Source organism: Hirundo rustica, chromosome 9 (assembly GCF_015227805.2).
Source record: "Hirundo rustica isolate bHirRus1 chromosome 9, bHirRus1.pri.v3, whole genome shotgun sequence".
NCBI lineage: Eukaryota > Metazoa > Chordata > Aves > Passeriformes > Hirundinidae > Hirundo > Hirundo rustica.
Window position 1 is genome coordinate 21,638,839 of NC_053458.1, and position 12,412 is coordinate 21,651,250.

Here is a 12,412-nt window from a genome sequence, read left to right on the forward strand (position 1 = left end):
CAGGGTCCGACGGGACGTCTGCCCCCGCAGGGAGGCTGGCACCGGCCGGATGCTTGGCGGCTCCTCGGCCCCGTTTGCACCTTCCGAGCAGGGCCTTGTCGTCGCCTCGGCCGTGGCACCCCGGCCCGCGGTACCCACTCGAACCACCCTGAAAGCTGTCCCGCGAAGGCAGGGGCTCGGCGGGGCGTGGAGCGGGCAGCTGGCAAGCAACTGCCGCAAACTTTTTTGGCAGGACGAAGGAGCGCTTTGCCGAGGGAAACCCGAGCGTGCGCGGAGCGGGATGGTCCTGCGTCTCCCCCCTTACCTTGCATGTTTTCCGGCATCTGCCCCTGTTCCCCATTCGACCGGGCGAGTCCCAGGGCCTCCGTTTCCACTTTGGGTAGCATGACAAGGCGGCTGCGGGCCGGGTTGGGGGTTCCGTGTCCGTCCGCGGCACCAGCACCTGAACACGGCAGCACAGATTTAGCTGGAGAAAAGGGCGCTCGGCGGCTGCTGCCTCTTCCCCCTCTTCCTGTTTTTCCCTCCCTCTGCTCCACGCCAGCCCTTGCCCAGCTGCAGCGGGAGCACCGAGCGGCCCCGGCCGCCGGGAGGAGCCGCCGGGTGCCCGCGGCTAGGGGAGCCGCGGAGCGCCGGTCGGGCTGCAGGCGGCGGGGGGTGGAGGAGAGAGAAGGAGGAGGAGGAAGACCGGGGGTGCTGGGGAGGAAGGAGGAACCCCGGGAGCCCGCAACAGCTCCGCCCGGGGCTCAGCAAGGCGGCAGCCCGGCGCCCCGATCCATGCGGAGCGGCACAGTGCACAGAAGCACTCTGCCGCCGCTGGTGCTGCTGGACAGGGTTCCCACCCCCGTCCCCCTCCTCCTCCTCCTTCCCCTCCCCCTCCTCCTCCCCCTTTTCCCCCCGGTACAAGTGCGGAGGTGCCGTATCAGGACCTCTAGCCCCGGGCCCGCGGGGAGGCGCTCCCGGAGCCCGGGGGCTGCAGGGAGCGAGGTCTCCGGCGAAGGGGGGGCCCGACACCGCCGCTGCAGCCAATAAGGCAGAGGCGGGATGAGCAACACCCCCGGCGCACACACACGCACAGAGCACACACAGTGGCCCGGTGCAGTCGCCCTCTACGCGTTTCTTAAACGGGGCTGCGGTGTGAGGGTCTGGGCTGTTGCCTCCCCGCCCCGGTAGAGCCCGACGGGCCACCAGCCTCGCCAAGCCGGGCTACGCCCGCACTGCCTTCAGCTGCCGTGCCTCTTTGCCAGTGGGCAGCCACGCTCAATCTCTCTTGGGGCCGGTGGGGCAATGCCTCCGACCGGCCAGCGGTGACCGCGGAGCCCCCGGCCCTCGCCTTCCCTCTGGGTGGGTGGCGGTGGACAGTGGAAACCCTTGCCCTCGCGGCCAGCCCTGGAGTCTGAGACAAACAAGCGGGAACCGCGTTGGAGCTCGCTGTACCTATTCAGGCTTTTTGGGTCTCCCTTCCCTAAGCCTCAGGCGAAATCGGTCAGTGCCAGTCGCATCATTTGCACAAAAGCCAAAGCCCTGGCAGAGCCCCCCTTCTCCGGCTCACAGTGCAGCAAGCGACACTATTTTCCAAGTCGTCCCAAAGAACTCGTTTCTCTCAAGTGCGTCTCTCAGCGGAGAGAGTCGAGCGGTCCCGCGGCGCGGCGTTGCGGGGACTCCGGAGGCAACTGGGTGCCGACCGCCCGGCGAGCCGGGCCGGAGGTCTGCCTGCCCTCGCTGGCCTTTTCGCTCCCCTCTCCGGGAGGGTCCGGGGGATTCCCCGCCGTTCCTACCGCGCCGCATAGGTTTGATGGTGTGGGATGAGCGGTATTTGCACCTTGGAAAGCATCCGAGCCTCTATCAGAGCTTTCGGTTGCCCGTACTCCTCTGACTCTTTAAACTGTATAAAGTGTTGTATATATTAAGAGCTGAAAATGTTTGGCGGTGAAAACTTCCGATGGAAAGTGGGGCGCGGAAGTGTTTCCATCGCGGGGTACGGCATTTCCCATGGGCTGGGAGAGCGACAGTGAAAACTGGCGGTGGTTGTAACCCGCTCAGATCGCAGGGTGAACCCGCGCTGGGACAAGCGCTCCACATGCAGAGAGCGGACTCGGCTGTGCTCTTAACTTTTTGCACCCAGTAGCTGGGAGACCTTTGCTAACTCAGCGCAGATTCCTAGGCAACCCAACACCAGCACCACCGGAGTAGAAAAAGTCTTTTTTTCCCTTCTCTGTGCAGCGTTTGATATTTGGGGGCTGGGAACAACGCTCAGAGAGGCCCGGACCTCTCTGTCTCCTTCCATTCTCACCTTTCGCCATTCCCCTTAGGGCGAGAGCGCGAGCGGGCCAACAGTGTTATTTCTCAAGTTATAATTTCATAATTAAACAGGTCGTCTGCGAATAAGTTTTAGGACAGCAATATGGCGAGATGCCGGAGCGAGCAGCTCGATGGCTTACACGGCTTGGCTGGAAACCATCCAGAGAGAATGACCCTGTTTCTGGGCAGAAGTGGCTCGGGTTGAGACCCTATCTCGGCCCTTGGGAAGTAATTCCAGGCGCATTAGTTACAAACAATTCCTCTGTCAGGCGCCACCGTGTAACATCGCCTCGCGCTGAGCCCGGGCGGCTCAACACTGGAGGCGACAACAGCGCAGCGCCGATTCCGCTCCCTCCCGCGGGCGCCCGCCGTGAGAGCTGCGGGTCGGGGGTCTCCGCGGCGGGGCCGCGGCCCTCCGGCCTTCCGAGCCTGCGGCCGTGCCGCCCGGGCCCGACGGGCGCCAGAGCCCGCCGGGGGCGGCTGGCAGAGGAGCGGAGCCTCCTCGCAGCCCTTCCCCGCAGGAGAAGAGTCGTCGGAGCGCAGCTCCAAGCGCGTTTACAACAGACGATCGGGACACCTGCGGACCCGGGTCCTGCAGCCCTCTGGGCTCCGTCGGGCACAACCTGTCTCCTCCCTCCCGCTGGCCGCCGGGTGGGTCACGCCGCTTAACTACGCCCCGACGGGGCGCTCCGTGCTGCCGCTCTCGTTACTGCCGCTCCGGGAAGGCAGTCGCGTTTTGGGGGAAAGCCGGGAAAGGAAACGCCGCATCCGGACGGGGCAGGCGAAACCAGCCCGAGTGCCGCGGGGTCAGGCGGGCTGCGGCCGCAGCAGGCGAGGGGCCCGCGCAGGGCCGGCTCTCCCCGGACAGCGCTCTCCCACGGGCACGGCCCTAGCACTGGTCCCCGGGCTCTTCCCTCCTTCTCGGGGGCTTAATGTCATTCTGCCAGGGAATTGTTTGGAGCGAGTTCCAACCGTACATGGCAAAGTCACTCTGCGAGCTATCGTTATGGATGAAAATACTTTGGAGTGGGGAGTGGTTATTACACATCCACATTTCTTCGAAGTAACAGTTTAGGGCAGTACTTCTTATAAATGATACCTGGTCCCTTGTGGCTACCTTTAATTTAACATGGAGTTCTAGCTCTCACGATTGCCTTGAGCAACCTTAATTACCCTTTCTTCTAATCTCTTCTCCATTCCTTACCAAGTTCTCCAAACTCTTTTTTTTTTTTTTTTTTTTTTTTTTAATGCGATTTCTCTCCTGAGTTTGCCTGCCTAGTTCTGACTTTGCCTGAAGGTCTTGATTGACGCGTGTAATTATAATTATAAAAGATGATGGCTCGGGGAGCTTCCAGCAGCCTTGATTAGTACAAGGAGCAAGACCTGGAACACTTTATACTTCCCTATTTAAACGTATGTACATTTACATTAAAAAAACCCCCACTCTGTAATGTTAAATAATCTGAAGCTTTTCCACCTCTTTGTTTCCAAGGTAGAGGCTTCTGTGTGATGATATTTCAAGACAAGCTCCGATTGCCTACAGCTTCCAAGAGGCCACAGAACCTGAGCTAATTTCAAAGTCTTTTCCCCTAAGTAGGGACATTTCCAACTTGGAGTGGTCTACTCGATGAGAAACAAATAGCCTGCTCTCTTCGAGCTTTGTGTCGAGAGGTGTCTCGGAGGTAGTTTGATTTACCTTCCCAGCAAAGTAGCGAAAGCGAACGCTTGTGGGGGTGGGATGGGAGGGAGGTGGATGTTCAAGAAAAACTTTCCAGAAGCAACTGTAATAAATAAATGAGTGGGGGACTGAAACTCTGCCGCTGGGAAGTCTAAATCCAAAACTGATCAAAAAGACTTACAGGGAAGTGTTTAAGGAGAGAAATCCGCATCCCATCTCCCTTTCTCTCCCGCTGAACATTCCCGTTTGCCGCCAGCGCAGAGCCTCTCTGAGCCATCACTCGGTGAAAACTGACTTCAGCCAGGCTCGGGCAGGGAGTCAGCATCACGCATCCTGTCCTCGGCACAGCGGCGCAGCCTCAGGCTGTCACTGCCACGGGCACGCAGCGGCGTTGCCCGGGAAGTGCCCGGAGAAGACAGCGAGGGGCAGCGCGGCAGGCACGGGATCCCTGTGCAGATGGGAAAGTTCAGAACGCGATTTTGCTGCTTGACCTCACGCACCTGTCACGCCCAACTTTACGAGACTGTTTAAACCAGGAAAAGCATGGCCAATATAGCTCCTCTCATACGAGCAAAAAGAAAGTCCCTGAGGAAGAAAGTCCTGACGTAAGCAGGATGGAAGAGAAGAGGATATAAAGTAGAAGAGTAAGAGAAGAAGACGGACTCAGCTCTCCTCTCCTCTCCTCTCCTCTCCTCTCCTCTCCTCTCCTCTCCTCTCCTCTCCTCTCCTCTCCTCTCCTCTCCTCTCCTCTCCAGTACAGGGGTCAGAGTACCTCGAAACCTTCCAAACCCGGTAGTCAACGGTCTCCTCTCATCAATTGGTCGTGGTGATATGGCATTCAATTCCAAGGGATTCAGTAAATGGGAGATTGCTAGTGCCTCCAACTCAGGCTTTGGGAAAGAAACTGTCCCCTCTAGGAAAAAAAACCCCAAGAAACAACCCAGAACAAAAATCCCTAGCTTACAAAATTGATCCATCTCAAACACAAAAATACAGCTTCTCCCATTTTTTCTTCTTCTTCTTTTTGTTTGTTTGTTTTGGTTTGTTTTTGATCCACTGTCAGCAAAACAGAGTGGATGCCTCAGACTGAAATACTTATGTAGTAAAACGCACGCCACAGAGGATCACGTCTGCGCCTGTTGCCTTTCTTTTATGCAGCTAATCATTCATTTTTGCTTTACGGAGACATCGTTCCTCTCTGGTCCGGCGCAGAGAGCAATTTCCAAACCGTCAATTATTGACCGAGAAGCTATTTTTCAAGCTCGGCCAAGCTCCTGCTGCCCGCCGGAACGCACTGCTCTCTTATGAGCACCTGGCAGCAGCGTGATGCAGAATGACGGGGGACTCCGGAGAGACGAGCGAGCAGGGCCAAGTGGGCGGTGAAGCGTCGCTCTGATTGCCTCTCTTTTATTGGTGAGTCATCAGTGAGGTGTCGTAACACTCCACCGCGTCCCGCCGCCGTCTGCTCTGTCCCGCCCGGGTCGGGGCGCGGGGCCCCGCCGTGCCCCGTGAGCACGGCCCGCTCGCTCCCGCGGGGCCGCCCGCACGCGTACGGCCAGGGACGGCCGGGTACATTGCTACAAGGCAGCTTTACCACCGACGTTCTGCTGAACCGACTGGAAGGCGTGGAAGGGCTAAGGCATGCCTGGGAGCTCCTGGGGACGGGGTGAGCCGAGCCCAGGGCCGGCGGCAGGGCTTCCCTGGATCGATCCCATCGGCAGCAAACCGTAGTCTGTTTCACTCAACACTTTAAAGATACAGTTTTGCAAGCAGGAACTCTGTTAGAAATTCCCTCCGCAATTCCCCTTCTCGCCCCGAAATTACATGAATTCTGTATGGAAAACGCCTTGTAGTTCCGCGCTGCCTGGACCTGTTGCCGCTGTTGGTGCGGCGGAGAGGCGCGCTCGCTCCGATCGCTGCTGCCTGCCCGTGGGAGCCGCGGCTTCCCCCGCGACCGGAGCGGGGAGGCGAAGCCATCGGCGCGGCTCCTTTCCGCGCCCGCCCGCCCCGGAGCGGAGCGGAGCCGCTGCCTCGCGGCGGCCCAGGGACTGCCCGCACCATCCCGGCGCTCCCCCAGCCTCCAGCCCATCGCTCCTTCCCAGCGCTGATAATTGCTTCTCTAATGAGGCTATTTTGTTTCTGTCTGTGCTCCCTTTTGAAGCCGAGTGTCGAACCTCTAGTTAAAAAGCTAGAGCTTAGTCTGGAAATAGGACTCCAAATATATTTGTATATACCGCAAGGCTCCTGTCAGGGCTGAGCGCCGGTCTCTGTATCATAAGAGATAATTGATTTCTATACTGCACAGACAGGCTTAAAAATGAAATTTCTTTTGCTGAGGCAACTGACCTTGATCTGCTGGTGGAAAAAAGAGATGGTTTAGGTCTGCTTCTTCCCTCCCCCTCACCCCGTTTCAAAGCTTGGAAAACTTTATTTAAGAATAATTTTTATAGCTGATCTTTATAATGAAAAGAGTTTAAGCTCATACATATCTATCTGTCCCAAGATTTATCCACACATAATGTGAAATCATAAACTATGAGAAGATAAACTAGGCATAGTTTACACTGAGAAATCTTGATAAGGATTGTGTACATATGTGTGTCTGTTCATTGCACATAAGAATGTATTAATATATACTAATATATAAGGCTGCATATCTATGTAATATATATATGTACGCATGCAATGTGTGAGTAAACTTTAGACATTAATAATGATCTGTCATGAGGAGTTTTAATGGGTTTCCCCACAAGACAGATGCACACAACTCCTCCTGCAGACAATTCTTCATTTTCACCCTATATACATAAGACAAGTTTGAGAGCTGACTTTTAAATTACCCACACAGACAAGTAGCTTGAGGCGTTTTGTCAGTAGAGGAGATCTCCCTCAGAAAACCACAGGCATCATCTTTACTTTGCTTCATGTATTTTCATATTTAAAATCAGACTAATAGGAAAAAACAGATGTAAATGTAAATACTGTCCCTTTTGTAGATAGCTCATTGGCAGTATAAGCAAATGAGGGCAGGAAAAGTGGGAAGAAAATTGATAAGAGTAATAGCAAAAGTCAACTGATATAAGAAAATAATGTATGGCATGTCTTACAGTCCTCACACAGCTCAAACCATTCACTTTTGTGAAAGCTTTACCTGCATAAATGCTGGCCAAAATCCTGATCCTGATTTAAAGATATGCTGTCTTTGTTAATCATATGAAAATGCTACTATTCCTATTACTACCAAACATAAAAACTAACTTCGACAAACTCATGAGCCCTAATTTTAATACTGTTAATTGCTTGAGGTTATACATTAAAATTAAGATGGCTGTAAGTATTCTACAAGCTGAAAAATGTCAGTTGGAAACTACAAGTAGATTATTTTTTCCTCTTATGTAATCAATTTTTAAAGTTAATGAAACAGTTATTTCTGTTAAAGAGTCATAGCTAATGCTTATAAAAATTGCATAGTGTCCCTGATGACACTGAGACAAGAGGCTGATTAGAGGGAAAAGTAAAACTAGTCAAGTATCTTTGCATTGCTTCTGAATCTGGTAGCAGGAAAAAAGTCATGGCACTTCCCTAAAAACATTTATAAGTCCATATGGCGTTTGTCATCTGGAAGATAGGACGTACTATTAAGATTTTGTGAATTCTAGTCACCTCTTTGATCATATGACTATAAACCTAAAAACAGGTGTCAACAACCGCTGGTGCCCACTCACACTCCAGCTCCAGGCTGGTTGTGTTTGCTCTCCAAGGGAGAGATCCACTGCCATTTATATCAGTGCAGTCTGATTTGCATTCATGGGAGCTGGAAGATGCCCTCCTTGCTGGGAGGAAGCTGTGACATGTCAGTGGTTTATAACAAAAACGAACTTATCTCCAGATGGGGGAATGCACAGAGTGCATCCAGCAGAGCAGGAGGTGCTCCCTGACAAGGGCAACTCAGCCTCTGTGGTGGGAAGCAGCAAGAGTCCTTGGCCTGAGGGGCTGGTGGGCTGAGGGTGCAGAGGCTGTGAGAGCCTCTCACAAACCCACCCACTCTGCCTTGGTTAGAAGGAAAAAGTGAAGGAGATGCCAGGAGGGACTGGACAAAAGCAAAAGTCTAGGGATAGGATTTACTCTCATGAGCACATGACTCTGCTGCTGATTGTACTTATACCCTGGGACGACATTTCTCCTAAAGAATTTTAGTGCAAAGAAGAAACAGAATCTGGCTCCTTCCTATTTGGATCCCCCAGCTCCAAGCAGAGGCCCTCAGGTTGGTGCAGGTTCCATTTAGCCCTTATAGGTATGTGGTGATCAGTTCACAAGGCTGAGGTAGGTGAGCTTTTTAGGGATGCTACTGTGGGTTCTGACTGAGCAGTGTCGTGGAAGGACAGAGTCCTTTCCCAGACTCAGAGTACACAGGATTTTGGGAAGTTTCACAAGATTTAGGGTTGCTTATTTCTGGGCCATGCTTTGTGAATCTGTCCTGGTATATTTGTGATACAGCACTTGTATAAGTGGTATGGTGACAAGAGTCTCTGCTACTCCCTGTAGCAATCTGTTTTCTCATATGCATGTGATTTTGGGAACCAAGACCTGCTAGTCTTCTGGGAACCATGAAAATGGCTTTTAACTGGTCTAAATATCACAGGAGAGTGTCTTATTTCCCCTTCTTCTAGGGTTTTATCATTTCACCTTAAGAAACCTTATCTTAGTGACCACTCTTCAGATACATGAGATGTATAATTTTTTTACTATCCCTCAGGAGAGGGAACCAGAGGGCCTGTCTGTGGCAAACAGAAAGAGCAACAGTTAGAGAAAGGCCTGGAGGAGAAGCTGAACTACACCTTTTTCATGTATTTCTGGGGGCAGAGCTGTGCAGAGAGGTATCCCACACCTGTAGGAAAGCACGGGGACTCTGAGGGGACATCTGGAAACACATTTGGGTCCAAGGTGGGAGCCTTTCCCTGGGAGAAGCAGCAGCTCCACCCAGAAGATAAAGATCTGCTATGTTTGAGGCTGTTTCCTGCAGCTGTTGCTGCGCCCTCCAGGCCCACGGTCCCAAAGCTTCCCTTGATGGCAAGGTGCCCACATCACACCCATCATCAGGGTGAACTGCGATGATGTGCTTTGGGGCAAGAGGAGGAAAGCGTGCCCTGATTCTGCTTGTGGGCCAAAGATCCCTTCTTTCATCCCTGCCAGGAATTGCTATGCTGAGGCACAACCTTGCAAAACTCTGGGCTGTGGAACCTGCAGCGCTGCTGTGCTGGCTTGTGAGGTGCCTTCTGCTCCATGAAGGAGAAGTTTCCCATAGTAAGCCTTCTGCAGCCCTGCCAGCTTCAGCCTTCTGGGACAGGGGATATTCGCCCTGGCAGAGGAAAGACACCTTGGTCCAGGGATGTGGTGAGAGACAGAATGGCCTGAGTCAGGAAATGCATAGAGAAGGGCCAGGAGGTGGTGGGGATGTGCACCCAGTGGGGCTCAGCCACAGCCTGGGCCAGCCTGGGCCAGCTGGCTGTGCAGCACCCCTTGTGCCTGCAATCCAGAGCGACCTGTGCCTGATGGCTTTCTGACAGGGTGCGGATGCTGTTTCCATATGCTACTGAAAGTATTCACTTCTTTGCTGCTCTGAAGGCTTAACTGACTTCTGTTATTCAGCCCACTCCCACTGAATGACATATCTTAATTTTTAGCTGTAAGAAAGAATCTGCATTTGACAGAAACTACGTTAGTACTGAAAAGACACAAAACTGTTCCTGAGGTTTTCTTCAATATGAATTATCAGGCAGAAGCAATTTAAATATAATTTTTGCAAACGTTTCTACATGCACATTCACAATTTCACAGTTATTATCAATCGTAATAGATAAAGATACTGTTAATTATCCAATGATATATATTTGGTAATTGCATTATCCCTAGAGAAAATTGTTACTCTATGGCTCATCATCTGTTTTCTTATATTTTTGCATGGTATTGTAAAATTTTCTCTAGCCTAAATATACGTGCAAATTAATCATGAGGTTGCCCAATCGTAGTGATTTTTTTCAGTTTGGATAGCCAAAAATCTAATATATTTATGCAGAATCTTCAAAACAGTTAGAAAGCTGTTACTTACCTGCTGATGTAAGTCCATGTTTTATAGATTCCTGTATGATGGCTGCGTGGGAACCAGAAGACATTATTAGGTGTAAATATACCGTACCCTTGGGTACAAGGGGTACAGCATTGAGTACAGAAGAGGTGCAGCCTGTAAACTTTTCTGGCCTTGAGACCCAGGCTATGATAGCCTTCAGTGAAAGTCGGCGTGATGAACAACAACAAAAAAAATGATCCAAGAATTCAGAAAGTAACAAGCATGTCTTTGAGTGGACTCTGTACTTTTTCCAGCATTAGTGACCTGCTGTAAACCATGTATCCCATTTCGTGATAGTCTCTAATCAGAAGAATTGCAACTTGTGATAGGTTTGGCACCATCACGTGATTTAGTACAGCTTGATAAGAGACCCTGTTATAAAGTGACAGCAAAAGAGATAAGAACTGTTGGCAGATAATGGCAGAGAAATTATTAACCTAGAGTGGAGAGGTGCTATGAAGCCCAGAGAGGGGAAGGTTGTAAAGTTGTGGGGTCATAAGATCATACTGAGTGGATGAAAAGCCATACCAACATGGGTGTAATGTCTATAAACTCAGACTTGTGACCTGTCCTCTTGATGTCATCACCTCTTTGCACAGTGGACAGCAAGCATGGTTGTTTTGGCTTCTGTAAACACTCTTTGGATGGCAAAACAATCAAGCATTAATTCCTTAAGGGAGGCTTCTGAATGTGCTGGGGATTCTACGCTCTGACTAACAGCACCAGCAAATCTCTGCTGATAGTTTGTCAGACAAAACCATTTTATTGCCCCAGTCCTCAGGCTGGAGAGTAGCTCCAAGTTGTAGCCATTTAGTTGAAAGCATATACTACTTTCTCACTAAAGAGCTTTACAACATGGTTAAACATTGATATCCCAGGATTATGATACGTAGAGTATTGCACTCACCTCTAAGGCTGTGAGGCACAAACCCTACCCACAGCATGTCAAATGGCTGTCAAGCTTTTGTCTTTAAACAATTTTTACGAAAGCTGGCAGCGGTGCAGATGGCTGGGTGATGTTTCAGCTCAGCTGTGAGTGGGTCAGGTTCTGCTTTCGCCCTGTCCAGAGGAAGGGCAGGGACACGCCAGCTCCCAGCCTGAGCAGTACGCCTTGTTCCGTGGTGCCACCCACAGCTTCTGCAGCTCCAGCCCAATAAAGTCTGCATACACTTTGTGAGATCAGACTCAAGCCTGAATAATCAGATGGTATTTTATATTTCATGTCTCTTGAAAAATAGAGAAGCTGTTTCCACCGTGGACTAGATCTGAAGCCTCTTGAAGTCAGTGAGAGTTTTTTTCTCTTTAAACTTGCAGAGGGCTGTAAAGCAGCACATGCCTTTTAATGTACTTTGTCATGATGGTTAGATTTTGGTGATACAGTGGCCAATAAATTAGTTCATGCACAAACTGAACTTCTTCTGTTGTCTAGGATGAGAGCTTGAGAGCTGGTCTAAAAATGGGGCTGGTGTGGCAAACCAAGCAGTGACTGTGCCTTACAGCCAGGAACCCTGTGTTATCACTTGATCTGTGCAGTACTGCCCTCCTCTAGAGGCCCTGTTAGTGAGAAGGACAGGCTGTAGATGGAGGGTCTGATTTTCCAAAGTTAGGGAATATGAAGATAATTCTTATCTTCATATTTGTCACTGGAAAAAAAAAAATCATTTTTAAATCTGGTTAAACAGGTACTGTGATTATTTTTAAGGGTCACTGATATTTTCTATCTGTTTAGGCTAAGTGAAAGCTGGAAGCCAGCTTTTAAAACAAAGTTAATATAAACCTAAATAACTGGACTCTGTCTCTTTTAATTTATTTGGTTATCAAATAGATTTTCAATCCTATTCATGAAAAGTGGAAACAAACACTTATTCCATCAGAAAAAGCATGTCTTTGGGGACTGGGGATAAAATAAATGAGAAATGCTGCAAATGATACTGTGGTTAGAAACTTTCCATTGTATCATCAGAGACATTGCTGGAGCACTGTTGGCTCATCTTCAAGAGCTTCTATCAAGGAACCTGCCATATGTGGAGGAGAACGATATTAAATCATAGGAAATATAAAGAAACTTCATGCTTTTGGCTTCAAACGCTGTAATTCCTTTCCTTTTTTGCATCAGTATCAAATGTCAGGGTCACTGAAAAATGTTCAGTTTTTCCCTTTCTGATACTTTGTCTCCATGGACAGAGGAATGTATGCCAGGTGCATAACCAAACAGACTTTCTTTGCCTTTCTTTGTACCTAGTCCAGTAGGGGAAGAGAAACTCCAAGGGAAACTCCAGGACAACCTATATCAGCCTGCGATCCAGCAG

General features: G+C 50.6%; 1 protein-coding gene across 1 annotated transcript in view; it reads right to left on the minus strand.

Moving 5' to 3' along the window:
- The window catches only part of NR5A2 (nuclear receptor subfamily 5 group A member 2), an 82,960-nt gene extending 72,811 nt beyond the window's left edge, over positions 1 to 10,149 (minus strand). The window contains exons 1-2 of the mRNA XM_040073096.1: positions 10,086 to 10,149; positions 305 to 442 (exon numbers count right to left, since the gene is read on the minus strand). Of these exons, the coding sequence (XP_039929030.1) occupies positions 305 to 442; positions 10,086 to 10,149 (202 nt within the window). The remainder of the gene's footprint in view (positions 1 to 304; positions 443 to 10,085) is intronic.
- Positions 10,150 to 12,412: the final 2,263 nt, after the last annotated feature.